The 19,810-nt window shown below is 42.3% G+C and overlaps 1 protein-coding gene across 2 annotated transcripts in view; it reads right to left on the minus strand.

The window, feature by feature from the left end:
• The window catches only part of LOC115193715 (C-terminal-binding protein 2), a 96,332-nt gene that overhangs the window by 53,037 nt on the left and 23,485 nt on the right, over nucleotides 1–19,810 (minus strand). For both annotated transcript variants that reach the window (XM_029752654.1, XM_029752655.1), the window contains exon 2: nucleotides 16,309–16,482. In XM_029752654.1, coding sequence (XP_029608514.1) covers nucleotides 16,309–16,366 — 58 coding nt within the window. In that variant the 5' untranslated portion in view covers nucleotides 16,367–16,482. The remainder of the gene's footprint in view (nucleotides 1–16,308; nucleotides 16,483–19,810) is intronic.

Below are 19,810 nucleotides of genomic sequence, written 5' to 3' on the forward strand. Positions count from 1 at the left end.
GCCACCAACAAACCCAGTGTGTACGTACAACCTGTGTTTCAACACCATCAGAGAAAACCGTAAAAGTCCCCTCTTACTGATTTCCTTCTGTGATCTGGTTCCCAAGAGAGAGAGTGCTAGGCGAGACCACACATCTTTATCAAATAGATCTAGATAGAGAATGTGTTCTGGGTGTGTAGATCTAACCATACAGGAGCAACGAGGCAAAGACACTGTCGACAAACCAAGGATGAAGCATCCCTATTCCCTATACACCTGAGTATATACATGACATTAAAGGCATAGTTCACCCACATGACTAAATCACATGTTGGTGTCCTTACCCTGTAAGCAGTCTATGGACAAGGTATGACCACAATACATGCTTTGGCTTTGTTTTCCCTTGCACTTTTTCAAATGCTAACTTTGAATTGGATTTGTGCCCCAAATGCTAAAAAGTTAGCATTTGAAACAGTGGCCAGTTAAACAAAACCAAAGCATGGATTGCTGTCAGACCTTGTCCATAGACTGCTTATAGGGTAAGGTAACCAATAAGTCATGTTGTAATTTGGGTGAACTATCCTTTCAAAGCTGAGATCCACAGCGCCACTGGTCGCATTTGTTATTGTTTTGTTTTTGAAACAGGGCAGACTCTGCTGTTCTATCGCACTTGCAATGACGTTTCACCGCCTCAGATTCCAACTTTAAAACGCAGTGTGACATTCAAATGCACAGACTTGTGGAGGTACGGACACTATTATGTGAGAGAAGACACAAAAGTGAGCCACTTGTACAAACCCAGTATTATCCGCTACAAGTGGAAGGTAAAACAAAAGAAATGAATACCAAGCAGAAATACCTCAGTCCCGACATACAGTACGTGGAGGTAGCACAGTATTTCTTGGTACACCTTGGTATTGTAACTGCTACTCTCATTGTTCTGCCACATGAACAGTACAGGGGTTCCTATTCAACAGGCTGTCATTGGTGGCTGCATGTTTCACATCTGTGAAAGACACCATTAATCAGAGTATCTAATCTCTCCAAGGCCACCCACACGGATGCCTATGTTTAATAAGCCCCCTACATCTCATTGTCACTCATACCCCAGCACCCTGCCTCGATATGAATAATGCATCTTAGTCAGACAGGCGGGGGGAGGGTATGTATGCCACGTGTGTGTGCGTGTGTGTGTGTGCGTGTGTAAACTCACATGTGATGAGCTCATTTGTACTCAGTGCACAGCAAGCGTGCGTGACCCTGGATCTGTTCTGAGCCTTTGACCCTGTTCAAGGCAGCTCCTCTCTGTGTCTTCTGACATGTTACAGTGACAGCGCTTCGGCAGCGTCCCATTACGCTAAGACACGCCACCGCTGTAGCCAGCCTTGTTCAGACAGGAACACTGACTCTACCAGACATAAAAAACAAACTGCCTCAATATTCATCCACAGCGGTTTACTCATTGCATGATTAGAATATTTAACACACATGAGTTAGGGCAGTAGGCACACTGTAGGTGAGAGATAGAATAGGGATTTATTTTTATTTACTTTATTTAACCAGGTAGGCTAGTTGAGAACAAGTTCTCATTTACAACTGCGACCTGGCCAAGATAAAGCAAAGCAGTGCGACACAAACAACAACATAGAGTTACACATGGGATAAACAATAAACATTCAATTACATTGGACCAATGTTGTTTAGAATTGTCATGGCTTGACCTCAATGCATATTGTAAGTTGCTATGTGACTCCAATAGCAATACTATGACTACTTTGTTTAGTGCTGTGGCGGTCATGACATGTTGTCAGACGGTCATGACATGTTGTCAGGCGGTCATGACATGTTGTCAGGCGGTCATGACATGTTGTCAGGCGGTCATGACATGTTGTCAGGCGGTCATGACATGTTGTCAGGCGGTCATGACATGTTGTCAGACGGTCATGACATGTTGTCAGACGGTCATGACATGTTGTCAGACGGTTATTGTCATGCAGAAGACTGCCGATCTCGCGGTAACTGACCGCAAATTAACAAACAAGATGCTGATGCGCACCTTCGGAACATCTATATTTTAACAAGTCAAATAAATACATGTAATATACACCGTCACAATAAATCCATGATTTATTTTAGGCAGGTCTAAAGAAAATGTATTTCAGAAGAACAGAATATGAGTTTGCCTATTGTATGTTATCTGGCTATGCTCCATGCCATAGGCTGTAGGCTTGTTCATTTAGCAGACAAGACATGCTTATAAGTCCCGTGCCATTATTTTATATTACATGATTTTATAGTAAGAAGAATATAATTTCACTTAGCTGAATAAAATAGAAAGGGTATTTTTCCCATTTTGGAGTAAGTGCGCATACGAAGGCTAGGTTGAACATAAAAGTGATCCTTTGAAACTGGTCCTATAGGCTACACTAGATTTAGAGTTATTTGGCAACTTTAGTTGTTAATGATACAAACCTTAGAATGTCTTAGAAATCAAAATATATATGGGCTGCATGATAGGCTATTGATGATTTGAGTCACTTGAGCTATGTTCCTTGCCTCAGGCTGCACACATTGTTCTCTAATCAAGTGATCATATTATCACCCATCAGACTATTCTCAATGTCATATTATCTTTACTAATACGTTACATTTGTTTCGATTTAGAATGGCCCATTATCAAATGGGTAGGAAGAGGGGCAGGGGGAAAAATACATTTCATCTGCCGATACACTGGAATGTGGAATGGAGGCAGCTTTCCCGCCTGTTTGTTGGGGCAGGCCGCTCCGGTTACTTCACTCCACACATCGACCACTGTCTGAGGAGCATGCAGCCTCTCACTGCTCGACAGGGGACATTCCATCCAAACTCATTTTGCCAAGGGCTCCCCAAAAGGGAAGGGGTCTGAATACTTTCCGAATGCAATGTATACAGTATAAGCCTATGGATCTGTATCAGCTCTAGTATGTGTATGGGTGTTTAGAACGAATCATCACCTCAGAAAGTGCTGTCCATTTCCTTGTTAGGCTTTGAAACAACATCCACAATGACCATGTTTTCCACTCAGTTTCAACCTGTTGTTGAACATCTTTCTTCAAATTGATCAATCACAGTGAAGTGAGTTTTAAAAACACTATACTGTTTTGATGATAAGTGTTTGATGGACAATAGAGCCTTGAGTACCAGGCCACTAGCGAGTTGGGTACTACCAAAGCATGTCCTGAATGCATATAAGGAGATTACCGTGACACAACAGCCACGTGGATTTTTAGTGTGTGTAATTTTACTGCAGTCATGACTCATGACTGACCGGTAGGGCAGTAACATGCTGACCACACCACTCGCGTTACAGGCACGAGCGTTGCAAAACAAACTGCCCACGAGCATCTGCGTAGCCAGGCGCTAAAATAGAACTTGGTTCTATTTGTGACGCTTCACATGCTGCAAGTCCCACCTCTGCCATCTCCTCGTTGGTTTTTAGGAGCATATACCCACGTGCCATCTCCTCATTGGTTTTTAGGAGCATATACCCACGTGGGTGATTAAAAGATTAACTGAGGTCCACACTCCAGTCCAGTTGGTGGTGGTAATGCACCTTAAAGTTGGTTGTCAACCGCCATATAAAGTCAGAAGATAAAGACTGCGGGAGATATTACTGAAAACTAACTAGGTTTCCCCTTATCTCTGGATTAAATGTCGGAGTACGGAACACACAATTTTGTGTGACTCAAAATGGGTCAAAAGTCTACAAAGATCCAGGAAAAAAGGACCTTGTGCATTTCAGGTAAAATAACAACCCAATGTTTGTATCCCTGGACAAATTAGCCAGTAACAGCGAGCTAGCTAGCCAAATGGCCATGAATGTTTCACGTGTTTCGACCTGTCTCTAAATGAATATGGTTGGTTTCGATTTTGTTTTGATATTTCAATCTGCGTGTCCTGATCGCGTCTGGTGTGGACGGACAAAATCAACATGAACTCGATGGCGCATGCGCATGCCCGGTCTACTCAGCATGTAATACCGTCACCGCAACAGTCCTACTTATGACTGAATCCAATGGATATTGATCAGATTATAACAGAGAATGTAGATACTCTCAGTAATTTCGGTTAGTCTTAGCTACAGTAATATCATATTAGTTACTATGTTATTAATGTTTCAACAACATGTCTCCAAGATTCCTACAGTGCTCAGAGGGGGGAAGCTTATGTTGCAGAAACGGAACAGAAACTCTAAACCTGATGGTAATGATTTGCTCTGTGTCAGACTTGTTACATGGGGAGCATCTCAATGGCATTTCCTTGACTCCTTGCTTCCTCTTCCTCGACCGCTTCTCAAAAGCTCACGTGTCTTTCTGTCGTACTACTCGGCGCACAGACACCCTTGCACACTTAATGTTTTTTTTTATTTTGTGAATCAGCTAATGATTGTTGAAACAGGGTTCAAGTTCAATGTCTAATTTCACAGATAAATGCTTATTATATTGAAAGGTCAAACAACACTGCCATTAATACAAAGAATGAAAAGTGTTTGTCACACGTTTTTGGAGAAGTAAAATGTTATTAGAATGTATTCAAATTAGAGGTCAACCGATTATGATTTTTCGACGCCGATACCGATACCGATTATTGGAGGACCAAAAAAGCCGATACCGATTAATTGGCCAATTTTTGTATTTTTATTTGTAATAATGACAATTACAACAATACTGAATTAACACTTATTTTAACTTAATATAATACATCAATAAAATAAATGTAGCCTCAAATAAATAATGAAACATGTTCAATTTGGTTTAAATAATGCAAAAACAAAGTGTTGGAGAAGAGAGTAAAAGTGCAATATGTGCCATGTAAGAAAGCTAACGTTTAAGTGCCTTGCTCTGAACATGAGAGCTGGTGGTTCCTTTTAACATGAGTCTTCAATATTCCCAGGTAAGAAGTTTTAGGTTGTAGTTATTATAGGAATTATAGGACTATTTCTCTCTATACGATTTGTATTTCATATACCTTTGACTATTGGATGTTCTTATAGGCACTTTAGTATTGCCAGTGTAACAGTATAGCTTCCGTCCCTCTCCTCGCTCCTACCTGGGCTCAAACCAGGAACACATTGACAACAGCCACCCTCGAAGCAGCGTTACCCATGCAGAGCAAGGGGAACAACTACTCCAAGTCTCAGAGCGAGTGACGTTTGAAACGCTATTAGCGCGCACCCCACTAACTAGCTAGCCATTTCACATCGGTTACTCCAGCCTAATCTTGGGAGTTGATAGGCTTGAAGTCATAAACAGCGCAATGCTTGAAGCATTGCGAAGAGCTGCTGGCAAAACGCACGAAAGTGCTGTTTGAATGAATGCTTATGAGCCTGCTGGTGCCTACCACTGCTCAGTCAGACTGCTCTATCAAATCATAGACTTAATTATAATATAATAAACACACAGAAATACGAGCCTTAGGTCATTAATATGGTCGAATCCGGAAACTATCATCTCGAAAACAAAACGTTTTTTCTTTCAGTGAAATACGGAACCGTTCCGTATTTTATCTAACGGGTGGCATCCCTAAGTCTAAATATTCCTGTTACATTGCACAACCTTCAATGTTATGTCATAATTACGTAAAATTCTGGCAAATTAGTTCGCAACAAGCCAGGCGGCCCAAACTGTTGCATATACCCTGACTCTGCGTGCAATGAACGCAAGAGAAGTGACACAATTTCACCTGGTTAATATTGCCTGCTAACCTGGATTTCTTTTAGCTAAATATGCAGGTTTAAAAATATATACTTGTGTGTTGATTTTAAGAAAGACATTGATTTTTATGGTTAGGTACACGTTGGAGCAATGACAGTCCTTTTTCGCAAATGCGCACCGCATCGATTATATGCAACGCAGGACAGGCTAGATAAACTAGTAATATCATCAACCATGTGTAGTTAACTAGTGATTATGATTGATTGATTGTTTTTTATAAGATAAGTTTAATGCTAGGTAGCAACTTACCTTGGCTTCTTACTGCATTCGCATAACAGGCAGGCTCCTCGTGGAGTGCAATGTAAAGCAGGTGGTTAGAGCGTTGGACTAGCTAACCGTCAGGTTGCAAGATTGAATCCCAAAGCTGACAAGGTAAAAAATCTGTCGTTCTGCCCCTGAACAAGGCAGTTAACCCACCGTTCCTAGGCCGTCATTGAAAATAAGAATGTGTTCTTAACTGACTTGCCTAGTTAAATGAAGGTGTAAAAAAAAAAAAATTTAAATTAAAAAATTTTTTAAAAAAATCGCCAAAACGGTGTCCAAAAATACCGATTACCGATTGTTATGAAAACTTGAAATCGGCCCTAATTAATCGGCCATTCCGATTAATCGGTCGACATCTAATTAAAATGTTACATTCCCATCACTCCCAAAAGATGGTTCTAGTTTAGGAGGTCATACTTTAGTGTAAAATAATAATATGCACACAAACTAAAGAAGACCATTTCAGTATTTTCTTAACTTAAAATCCTCACCAAGACACACAGACAGTCCAGACAGAGTAGTATAGGCTATTTTAAGAAATTTAAGAGAATGAATGCAAATGTGTGCTGCTAATGAACAATACCTAGGTCCAATTGATTACCTTCGAACTGCCGGATCTGAATAAAAGGGCTTCGCTAGTCCAGTAATTGAATTGCAAGTCGTTCATATGTTAATAATCCAAAAATTCTGCTTAAAAAGATCTTGCACTGCTACACTCAGCATTCATAACTCTTAGAGGAGGCTTCACCTACAGATGGGAACGACGGACCTCAAATACGTCCTTCTGGAAGTGGACAGAATATGATGCTCTCGAATGCCGAGGTCGCCTAACCCTCACTGATGGGGTTATCTCCAAGTTATCTGGAGAACACAACCATATCCCGGGCAATGCTCGGATTCAGATCCAAAAGGTGATGATGAATGGTCTGAAGGAGAGACCCAGGAAGAAACCGACCAAGTTATGGACCGTTGTACACACGGCTTTCCTGTGTCTATTTGGGGAGAAAATACATTCTTTTAAACGTAAACACCTTGTAGAAACTAGATAAAAGGTCAGATATACACTGAGTATACAAAATATTAAGAACACCTTCCTAATATTGAGTTGCGCCCACTTTTGCCCTCAGAACAGCCTCAATTCATCAGTCCATGGACTCTACAAGGTGTCGAAAGCATTCCACAGGGATGCTGTACCATGTTGACTCCAATTCTTCCCACAGTTGTGTTAAGTTGGCTGGATGTCCTTTGGGTGGTGAGCCATTCTTGATACACACGGGAAACTGTTGAGCATGAAAAACCCAGCAGTGTTGCAGTTCTTGACAAAGTGAAACCGGTGCACCTGGCACCTACTACCATACTCTGTTCAAAGGCACTTAAATCTTTTGTCTTGCCCATTCACTCTCTGAATGGCAAACATACGCAATCCATGTCTCAATAGTCTCAAGGCTTAAAAATCCTTCTTTAAACTGTCTCCTCCCCTTCATCTACACTGATTGAAGTGGATTTTACAAGTGACATCAATATGGGAACACAGGTTTCACCTGGATTCACCTGATCAGTCTATTCCATGGAAAGAGCAGGTGTTATTCATGTTTTGTACACTCAATGTAGAATAGGCTGTTTTTAGCCTTCAGCTTTTATATAACAATATGAAGTAATTTATATACAATATTCTGCCCATATTAATACATTTATTTTAGGCCATAACTGAACTTCTGTAGGCTATATATAGAATATTCCAGGAGCACAACTTTGGTTTTATTTATATATATACATATACATACACACAAACACACACACACACACACACAGTACCAGTCAAAAGTAGTGAAGACATCAAAACTATGAAATAACACATATGGAATCATGTTAAACAAATCAAAATATGTTTAGATGATTTGAAGTAGCCACCTTTTGCCTTGATAACAGCACACTCTTGGCATTCTCTCAACCTGCTTCTTTTTATTTATTTTACCTTTATTTACCTAGGCAAGTCAGTTTAGAACAAATTCTTATTTACAATGACGGCCTACCCCGGATGATGCTGGGCCAATTATGCACCGCCCTATGGGACTCCCAATCACAGCCGGATGTGATACAGCCTGGATTCGAACCAGGGACTGTAGTGGCGCCTCTTGCACTGAGATGCAGTGCCTTAGACCGCTGCGCCACTCAGGAGCTTCACCTGGAAGGAGTTCCCACATATGCTGAGCACTTGTTGGCTACTTTCCCTTCACTCTGCGGTCCAACTCATCCCAAACCATCTCAATTGGGTTGAGGTCGGGTCATCTGATGCAGCACTCCATCACTCTCCTTCTTGGTCAAATAGCCCTTACGCAGACTGGAGGTGTGTTGGGTCATTGTCCTGTTGAAAAACATATGATAGTCCCAATAAGCGCAAACCTGATGGAATGGCGTATCGCTGCAGAATGCTGTGGTAGCCATGCTGGTTAAGTGTTCCTTAATTCTAAATAAATCACTGACAGTGTCACCAGCAAAGCACCCCCACACCATCACACTTCCTCCGCCATGCTTCACGGTGGGAACCACACATGCGAAGATCATCCATTCACTTGTTGGAACCAACAAACTCAAATTTGGAGTCATCAGACCAAAAATACAGATTTCCATTGTCCATTACTTGTGTTTCTTTGCCCAAGCAAGTCTCTTCTTATTATTGGTGTTCTTTATTAGTGGTTTCTTTACAGCAATTTGACCATGAAGGCCTGATTCACGCAGTCCCCTCTGAACAGTTGATTTTGATATGTGTCTGTTACTTGAACTCTATGAAGCATTTATTTGGGCTGCAATTTCTGAGGCTATTAACTCTAATTAACTTATCCTCTGCAGCAGAGGTGACTCTGGGTCTTCCTTTCCCGTGGCGGTCCTCATGAGAGCCAGTTTCATCATTGCGTTTGATGGTTTTTGCGACTGCACTTGAAGAAACTTTCAAAGTCCTTGAAATTTTCCAGATTAACCGACCTTCATGTCTTAAAGTAATGATGGACAGTCATTTCTCTTTGCTTATTTGAGCTGTCCTTGCCATAATATGGACTTGATCTTTTACCAAATAGGGCTATCTTTTGTATGCCCAGCCTACCTTGTCACAACACAACTGATTGGCCCAAATGCAATAAGGACAGAAATTCCACAAATGTACTTTTAACAAGGCACACCTGTTGAAATGCATTCCAGGTGACTACCTCATGAAGCTGGTTGAGAGAACGCCAAGAGTGTGCAAAGCTGTCATCTAGGCAAAAGGTGGCTACTTCGAAGAATCTCAAATATATATATATTTGTTTAACACTTTTTTGGTTACTACATGATTCCATATGTGTTATTTCATAGTTGTGATGTATTCTATAATGTAGAAAATAGTAAAAATAAAGAGAAATCCTGGAATGAGTAGGTGTGTCCAAACTTTTGACTGGTACTGTATATATATATATATATTTATAATAAACACTCCAAACAGCCTACCCGACAGCTCGGAGGCGTCCGCATGGTCCTAATTCACCCGTTGCCTCATTTTGTATCATATTCAATGATAAAACTGGGGGGGACAAAAATGCAACTCAACGTATTATAGCCTCACGCGGACGAAAGCGTAGCAGAGGAAAAAGTTAACTTCTGCAGTGTTCACTGTAAAATATAACGCGCTACGGCGTTCTCAAAACGTATTGCATGAGAAAGTCAGAGGTGCCTCCCCTCTGACCTTCTCCTCTAATGACTTTCGTGAAGATTGCGAGGAGAGAGGACGTGAGGAGTCAAGGAAATGCAATTGAGATTCTCCCACTGTCAGATCCTGCATCCCACAATGCACCTCTCGCCACTGTCACCATCTCCCTTCAGCCCCTCCTCCTTCTAGCCCAAACCAGAACAGACACAGTTCTTTTAGAACAGCCTATTGTTTTCTCTTTGCAGTACATGTGACTTGTCTTTATGAGAACTCATTTCCAAGACTTGACTGCTACCACACACACAAGCTAACTCCCATAAATACTGTACAATGCACACACACACACACACACACAAAGTCATCTCTCCTCCAGCCTGGCCGCTCAAAAGATGGTCGTCCTTCCCTGGGATTTGTGAGATTATGGACACCAGATGAGTTCTTCTCCTCCCCCAACACACAATCCTTCATGCCCCTCTCCATAAGCCCATAAAGGGTCTGTGGCTCTTGGCTGGGAGCCTGGAACAAAACCCGGGGGGGGCAAATATGGTTGCTTGGGATGTTCATAACCTGACTGGATACTAGGAGAAGGGGGGATGAGCGTATCAGGGGCTCGGGCTGCTTACAGTCTGGTACAAGGCTCCCCTATTGGGGAAAAAGCCATCAGGATACCTCTCCTATTTTTTCATGGCTGATTGCACAAATACCCCTCACCTCTCCACTGCAACAGCCAACGAATGGTTTACCATCTGCTGTAAATGTGCTGCCATGCATTATCCAGGCAGGTGCTGCAAATTGGTAGTCCATGTTTTAAGTGACCCTCTTACAATGTTTAGACGTTTTGAAACCTTAATTCCTAAATAACATTTGTGGGGATTCTTAACATGTACATGTATGTGAGAAGAACCACATTCCCCATCTAGTTATTACCATCACCCTCACCTCCTCACCCTCCCCCATCTCTGCTCTCCCCTCACCTTCACACCTTCTGCTTACAACGTCACTTAGATCTGACTAAATATCGTGGCACTGGGTTCTGGAGTGCTACCCTGCAGCCGTAGCAGTAGCCAAACCAGAGCATGCTGGGTACACAGATGGAGCAGACAGACGGGACAAAGGGGTGAGGGAGGGGGCGCTGCAGTGTTTGAGAGGTGGGCTGGAGGGGAGGGCGAGGTCGGGCAGCAAGCCACTGCAGCTGGGCCAAGCATAGGATGATGCAGTCACTTGTCATACGCAGATGACAACAGATGTCTGACAGAAGACGTTTCTCACCATCTCCTCATTAAAGGTCCATTTTGTAACTTTCATTCCTAAAACATGCGAGCCCTTCACCTGTTTATAAACCGAGTAGGTCTTAGTTAATCATTTTAGTTGTTATTCTTGGCTAATGTGTCTGAGTCTACATAGTCTTTGGACACTAATCAGACCGAACACAAAAACACTTACTGTTTCCTTTAGGGGTAAGGAGGTTACGGTTAAGCACCCCCCATGGATACCTTTATTAAGGCCAAACAGAAGCCCTTCACTTCAGAGAACAGCAATAATGAATCTAGTGTCCACTGCAGGGAGACACAGTTACGACTCATCAGGATCTTTAACAATGTAATCAATAGTCCGATATAAACAGAGATTCTATTGACACGGTTATTCTGAGAACAGAAATGTGGTTAGTTTGGTCTCATTTAGAAAGCTGAGTGATGGAATATTCAATCACACCGTGCCATTATGGTCCGTGGCTGTCATCCTTACAAAGACCAATCTTGTTTTCATTCATCAAATTCATATTGACTATTTCATGCTTCAGTTCCACGATTCTGGTAATAGATTCAAGCAGCTGGTTTGTTTACCTTGTCAAGCTTGTTCTAATTAAGGAAATAAAATGTGCCTGTGCAGAACATTTCTTGCCTCAGAGTGGAAGGTTTTAAAATATTGTCTTAGACCAAGGAAATGCAGTCTATCTTAAAATAGCCATATCATTATGCCTGAGAAGAACACACTACACATTTAAGTACTTAGCAAGCGTGGTTGTTTGGAATTATGTACAGTGCATGATAGTCTAAAGCGGTCGTAAAAACTCAAATATGTATAATACTTGAGGGTTCATCGTCTCAAAACATGTGTCTATCAAGTATACTCTATCTGCATTACATCACTAATCTACATTATGTTCCTAAAGGCCATGTATGACCCACGGCCTACTTCACATGGTTTTCCATAGCATGTTAATAACCTGATTCACCCGTCCACAATGTGTAAAGTTCCTCAATAAGCATAATTTACCACACAGTTAGATTCAGAGCTGCAGTGCAGCAGAACAGGGCCATTATCTCTGGTAGAATGACCTAATTGTCTGTAAACAGAGGAAACACTGCTGTTGCCAAATCAACCAATAGCCACGAAGCAAAACCCCAGTTTTAGAAGCACGGCAAATTCTCCAGTGTTAAATCAACACACAGTGTTAAATGTAACACTGGTCCAGTGTCTATACAGGTCCACACTTTTCATTGTTAAATTAACACACTGCTTAGTGTTAATCTGCATTTGCATATTTCCCTGAGTGCCTTGCCTTTAGTAAATTGTAGAGTTACCACCCATGACTGTATTTGTTAGTGACAGAGACATGGTTGTTGCATTCATCCATTTTCAGCCCTGTGGCCTTCACCAAGTGAAATCCTAAGTGAATATGTTATCATAAAAATGTAATTATTTAACACAATATAACACATATTTCATAAGACCTTATTTTGGGGGCCTAGTTTACCCTAATACAGTAGCCTGAAAGCAAAATCAGGCCTGCAAGTCACATTATTCTGGCTTGTAAAGTGATTTGTAATTACTATTGGAATCCAGCCAGAGTGGGGATATCCAACATTTGGAATTTTTATTCACCCGTAACCTGCATTCAGAATGACTGCCGAGTTGGGAAGACAAAATTATGAGACTACCTAAACCATCTAAACTGGAACAACCATTTCAGTAATGGGTGCAATAAGTCTAAGTAATAGATTGGATTAGTTTAGTAAAATATATGTTATGTATATTTGAGTAGCATAACATTAATTAATCAAAAACATACATATTCAAAACATTTTTACCTGCATTTGGTTTTGGTTTAACAATGGTTAGTAACACCAACACTGCTTTTTCTTTTAGACCAATGAGTGTTAATTTAACACCTGAATGAACAATAGAAATGTTACACTGAAAAATCAACACTAGTGAACACTGGCCAATTGGCTGTGTGTGTATTATATCAACCAATAAAGTGAGTTGAAAACATTCTGCTTCCCAGGGTGAAGGGTTAGTGGCTTGGACCGGCCAGGGATGCACATGTGGCTCTCATTTCTGACTGGCGGGGAGAGATGCATTATGGGGGTTAGAAGACCACCCCCACCCCCGCTTGGCAGAGGAGTGATGCTCTTATTTAAAGATCGCCTCCGTTTTTCTTTGGTCTATTTTATACAGAAAAAGAAACAGGACAGAAAGGTCTTCCTTGTAAAGAATTTCAAACGGCACGTGTTCAGATATCCTAACACAAAAAAGCTAATAGTTTTTAACAATTATTTTTAATTTCACCTTTATTTAACCAAGTAGGCCAGTTGAGAACAAGTTCTCATTTACAGCCGTGACCTGGCCAAGATAAAGCAAAGCAGTGCTACACAAACAACAACACAGAGTTACACATGGAATAAACAACCGTACAGTCAATAACACAACAGAAAAGTTTATATACAGTGTGTTGAAATGAATTAAGATTAGGGAGGTAAGGCGAAATAATTACAATTTAGCAATTAAACACTGGAGTGATAGATGTGCAGAAGATGAATATACAAGTAGAGCTACTGGGGTGCAAAGGAGCATAGTGCAGTACTGTAGTGCTAGGTTCATTTGCCTTTCCCGCCATGCACAAGCACACACATACAAATAAGCATACACATTTACACACACGCAGCGGCTCTTATAAAACAGAAAATGACCGTCAGAGCCTAGCGCACATAATCAATTCCAACGTTTCTCTTTATTACAAAGTCTCTACTCAGCAGCAAGCAGCACAGCAATCTGGAAACATCAAACTAGATTTTAAGAGTCTCTTGCCAACCCACTTCCAACCTCCTTTACCTCCCCTCTCTCTCCCTCCCCCCTTCCTTCCCTCCCACTCTCCTTGGCCAGGCCTGAGGTTCCTTACTTCCTCTCCCAGGCCCTGTAAGACAACCATCAATGCTGTGGTTTGGAGGGCTGGGCAGGGCCGTTGGTCCCACGGGTCTCTCTCTCTCTCACACGCACGCACGCACGCACGCACACACACACACACACACACACACAGTAAAGGTTGTTAAAGACTATAGGCAGGGCGTGCTGCGGGTCTGGAAAGCTACAGTAGAGGGAGGGGAAGTGGTGTGTACGTCTACCATGGGAATTGCCAGGGACCTCACAATACGATCTTTTTTACGATACTTAGGTGCCTGATACGATACGTACTGCGATTCTCACGATTCTATATGCATTGTGATTCCATACTGTGATTTTATTGTAATTCGATGGTCCAACCATTTGTCTGCTGCAGAGGGACAAGAACGAGCCATGATAAAAATGAGTTTTGATCAGTCATGGAAATAAAAGTGTTGAAAACAAATTGGCTCCATATTTAAAAAGAAGGTGGAGAACAAGCTACGAAGGAAAAATACTGGAGTTTTAGTGTAGGTGCAGCCAAATAGCACAAAAATAATATTGCAGTATTGTCACAGCGATACTATAGGACTTATCGTCAAAAATAATATCCCGATATGTAACTGTATGGATTGTTTCCCCCATCACTAATGAATAATGGTGCCAGTGTGTGGAGGCTAAAATATAGTAACACAATCACCAGCCTGAATACCCCTTATGAAGGTACTACAAATTCCTTTCACATGAGGTGGGGAAGTATCAAACGCTTTCTCTCATTCCCTCTCACCCACACTATCCCAGGGACTCCATTTGGCTCTACCGGGAAGTTCCACCATTAGCCTGGAAAACCTCATTCTTAGTGGAAAATGCCTTGTGTTTCGTGACAGATGGATAACTCCGGCTGGATTGAGTCATTCCTAAAGTTAAACGTGAAAGTCTGTCAGGCCCTGTTGTGACTAACCATGTCTCTCATTGACTTGTAGTGTTGCGGTTAACATGAAGGGAGGCAGACAAAAGGTAGAGTGAGAGTGATGTGATGAGTCAGCATAGTGACACATGATGATTACATAAAGGGCTACGTCATGAAGCAGGTTAACTCAGTCCCTCTCTACATTTTGACAAAGTTATAGGGTTTAAATACCTGATGGGCTATTCATATACACACACACAGGCTATATGCACACACACACCCACACACAAAGATGAGCTGATTTTGTGAGCCAAATATGATCTCTGCTGACATGATCTTCTCAGTACAGGAGATGAATCCAGTCACGCCGACTGATATTGTCTCTCAGACAAATAGACAGTGAGAACAGGAGCCAGGACCAGTCCTACTGTGACCCTACCCAGCGTGGTCAGGTCCTTTCTAACACAGGGCTGACAGCAGGCTTTACTGCTATAACCTCTGCTGATGGATGGGCTATAGCTAACAGAGAGCGAGAGAGAGACAGAGCGAGAGACAGAGTGAGAGAGAAAGAGAGCGAGAAAGACAGACAGAAAGAGTGAGAGAGCCTCCCGATTGGCGCAGCTGTCTAAGGCACTACATGCTTGAGGTGTCACTACAGACCCAGGTTCGATCCCAGGCTGTGTCACAGCCTGCCGCAACCGGGAGACACATGAGGGGGCACACAATTGGTCCAGCATCATCCGGGTTAGGGGAGGGTTTGGCCTCCTGGGATTTCCTTGTCCCATCACACTCTAGCGACTCCTTGTGGCGGGCCGGACTCCTGCAAGCTGATAACGGCTGCCAGCTGTACAGTGTTTCCTCTGACACATTGGTGCGGCTGGCTTCCGGGTTAAGTGAGCAGTGTGTCAAGAAGCAGTGCAGCTTGGCAGGGTCATGTTTTGGAGGACACATGGCTCTCGACCTTCGCCTCCCTCAAGTCCGTAGGGGAGATGCAGCGATGGGACAAGACTGTAACTACCAATTGGATATCACGAAATTGGGGAGAAAAGGGGAGAGGAGAGAAAAAGAGATCCTCTTCACAACCACTAGGACTATATGACCTGCACACTACAGCAAATACTTCCTTTAGTCTCTTCGAGTGGAACAGATATGACTCAGGTTGAGAACATCTTTGTCTCAATGCGGGGTGATTCAGTTTCAGCAGTACGACAGAGGAGGAAACAGAGGAAAAGTAGATAGGAAAAGAGATTTAAAAAAAAGTTCCAATCTAGAACCTAAAAGGGTTCTTCGGCTGTCCCCATAGGAGAACCCATTGAAGAACCATTTATGTTTCCAGGTAGAACATTTTACATTTACATTTTTACATTTGAATCATTTAGCAGATGCTCTTATCCAGAGCGACTTACAGGAGCAATTAGGGTTAAGTGCCTTGCTCAAGGACACATCGGTAGATTTGCACAGAGGGTTCTACAAAAAGGGTTATCCTATGTGGACAGCCAAAGAACCCTTTTGGAACCCTTTTTTCCCCCTAAGTGTACAAAAATAGAAGTGTCTCTTACCTTCACAGATTCTGTCTAGTCGTTGGCGTTTCACTTTGTGTTTGTCGGGCAGAGCCATGTTGCCACTCCTCTCCTCCTATCCTCCTCTGTTCTCTTTTCCTCCTATCGGCCAATCTTTAGGAAGCTAGCACTCTACCCAGAATTCCCCACGAAGCATGCCAACACACCACACACCTGTAAACACACAGAGGAAAAAGAGAGGTTACACACACCAATCATCATCAGACCCATCCAAAAGACAATCTAACATGTAGACACTAAATGTGAACATCTGTCCTTTACAGAAGTACATCACCAGGACCAAGCTTCCTGCCATCCAGGACCTCTATACCAAGCGGTGTCAGAGGAAGGCCCTAAAAATTGTCAAAGACTCCAGCCACCCTAGTCATAGACTGTTCTCTCTGCTACCACACGGCAAGCGGTACCGGAGCGCCAAGTCTAGGACCAAGAGGCTTCTAAACAGCTTCTACCCCCAATCCATAAGACACCTGAACATCTAATCAATGCCTACCCAGACAATTTGCATTGCCCCCCCCCCCCCCCCCCCCTTTTACCTTGCTGCTACTCTGTTATTATCAATGCATAGTCACTTTAATAACTCTAACTACATGTACATATTACCTCAATTACCTCGACTAAATGGTGCCCCCGCACATTGACTCTGTACCGGTACCCCCTGTATAGCCTCGCTATTGTTATTTTACTGCTGCTCTTGTAAGTAAGCATTTCACTGTGAGTTGTATTCTGTTGTATTCGGTGCATGTGACAAATAACATTTGATGTGATTTTTGATTTGATTTAATGGAACAAGAAATGACAACACAGAGGGAAAAAAAGATGTTCAGATTTCCAGAGTTGCTATTCATCTACTATGGCATTGTCACCTTCAAAAATCTTGATCACATTAAGGAACCAAGGGCTGAGGTGAATTTGGGACCATTCTCTTTATTGTAAAGGACAGTACCCTGCAAGGACACATGGTGACCAGTAGAGGGAGTGCTATCTCCGAGCGCTGTGCAAAAATCTGACTGTCACGGCCAGACACCAAAAGCAAACAAAAAACACAGACACATGCAGATGAGCGGAACATCAATTAACTCTCAGTGGTCAGAGATTTCCCTGTTCAGAGACTGATTCCCCTCTAAACCCTGAGGCTGAACACAGATACCCCACAGCACACACAAAGATACAGACATGCAAACATGTGCTCTCACCCCCTCACACACATTTAGACAGGCAGCCCAATTCTGATCTTTTTTTCAACTAATTGCTATTTTGATTAATCACATCAGATCTTTTCACATCAGATCTTTTTTTACAGCTGACCTGATTGAGCAAAAGACCAATTAGTGAAAAGAAATATCAGAATTGGGCTGCCTGTCTAAACGCAGCTAAAGACACACTTCTACTAAGGCAGCATTTCCCAACCCTGGTCCTCCAGTTCCCCCAACAGCACACACTTCTATTGTAACCCTGGACAAGCACACCTGATTCATCCTGTCAGCTAATCACCAAGCCCTCAATGAGCTGAATGAGGTGTGTTTGTCCTTGGCTACAATGAAAATGTGTACTGTTTGGGGTACTCGAGCACCAGGTTTGGGAAACACTGCCCTAAGGCACATGTGTCAAACTCTGTTTGGACCCCAGGAAGAGTAGCTGCTACCCCTAATAAATACAAATACAAATTCCACGAAGGGCCGAGTGTCTGCGGGTTTTTGCTCCACCCTTGTACTCGACTGATGAATTAAGGTCACTAATTAGTAAGGAACTCCCCTCACCTGGTTGTCTCTTAATTGAAAGGAAAAAAACAAAAACCTGCAGACACTCAGCCCTCTGTGGAATGAGTTTGACACCCCATGCCCTAAGGGTATCCTGTCACACTGTGGAATGTGGGTCAGTTACTCAGCAGACATGGGGACTGTCTCAGCAAAATATAGGCAGGAGGGGAGGAGGGGACCAAGTGAGAGGGAGAAAGATGTGCTGAACTTCACTTTGAAAAGCCATATTAAAAATGGAAGTAGAAAACAGGAGTAATGGGAAACTAGCAGCATCAGCTTGCCAGGTGTGTGACGTGTAAAGTTCATCTCTCTCTACAGTGATTAGGTTTGACATTTAAACCCTGCACACACACACACACACACACACACACACACACACACACACACACACACACACACACACACACACACACACACACACACACACACACACACACACACACACACTACTCCGATATTTTCTCACTCCCACCACTTCACAGCCTTTCTCTTCCCTTTATCCTGATTAGTGTCTCAGTAATCACTCCATCTCTCCATCTATTCATCTCTCTATCTCGTCATCTTTCTAATCACCCAGCTCATCTCATTTACATCCAAAGCGTTGTCTTGGACTCAGAATAACCAGTGGTGGAAAAAGTACCCCATTTTCATACTTGAGTAAAAGGTTACGTTAATTGAAAATGACTCAAGTAAAAGTGAAAGTCACCCAGTAAAATACTACTTGAGTAAAAGTCTAAAAGTACTTGGTTTAAAATATATTTAAGTGTCAAAAGTAAATATAATTGCTAAAATATACTTAAGTATCAAAAGTAAAAGAAGAAATCATTTCTAATTCTTTATATTAAGCAAACGACACGGCACAATTATTTTTTTCTTTTTACTTACAGATAGCCAGGGGCTCACTCCAACACTCAGACATAATCTACATAAATTAGTGAGTCTGCCAGATCAGATGCAGTAGGGACGACCAGGGATTTTCTTTTGATAAGTGCGTGAACTGGACCAGTTCCCTGTCCTGCTAAGCATTCAACATGTAATGAGTACTTTTAGGTGGCAGGGAAAATGTATGGAGTAAAAAGTACATTATTTTCTTTGAAAATGTAGTGGAGTAAAAGTAAAAGTTGTCCAAAATATTGCAGAAACCCCATCAAATGACTTAAGTAGTACTTTAAAGTATTTTTACTTAAGTACTTTACACCACTGATAATAACCTTTAACCCTGTGTCCCAACTGATCAGTGGATTTCTATTGAGGTATTGTGTGTGTCATATCTGGGGTCCCCCAGAGAAGCCATAGTGAAATATTGGCTTCTCTAATGCTGACAGGCCTGGCTGATGCGGCCCACATGATTCACAGCGAAGGGAGAGCTGTGACCACACTGGTCTGGAAAGGAGGGCATTTGTTAATGCAATATTCGCTCAGAATTTGTGCGACTAGTTTCTCTCAAATGTTTGTCCTCGGGGGTTGAGACCTCTCAATGTATGGCAGCACTCGGGGGCTGTGTGTGGCTGAGCGTGTGGGTGTTTCAGTGAGAAAGACACAGGGGAGAGCCAACCAGTAAAAACAAAGCCCACTTCACAGCCCTCTTCATTGTCGACAACATCAAAGAGCCATTCCAGATTCTGAAGTAAGGAGGACTTGGAGAGTTAGATATTACCCAGACTAGACGGGTCAAGCCTTCCTGGCTTTCCTTACAAAAATAGTTTGGCTAAAAAAGTTGAAAA

Source organism: Salmo trutta, chromosome 5, assembly GCF_901001165.1.
Source record: "Salmo trutta chromosome 5, fSalTru1.1, whole genome shotgun sequence".
In the NCBI taxonomy this organism is placed as follows: domain Eukaryota; kingdom Metazoa; phylum Chordata; class Actinopteri; order Salmoniformes; family Salmonidae; genus Salmo; species Salmo trutta.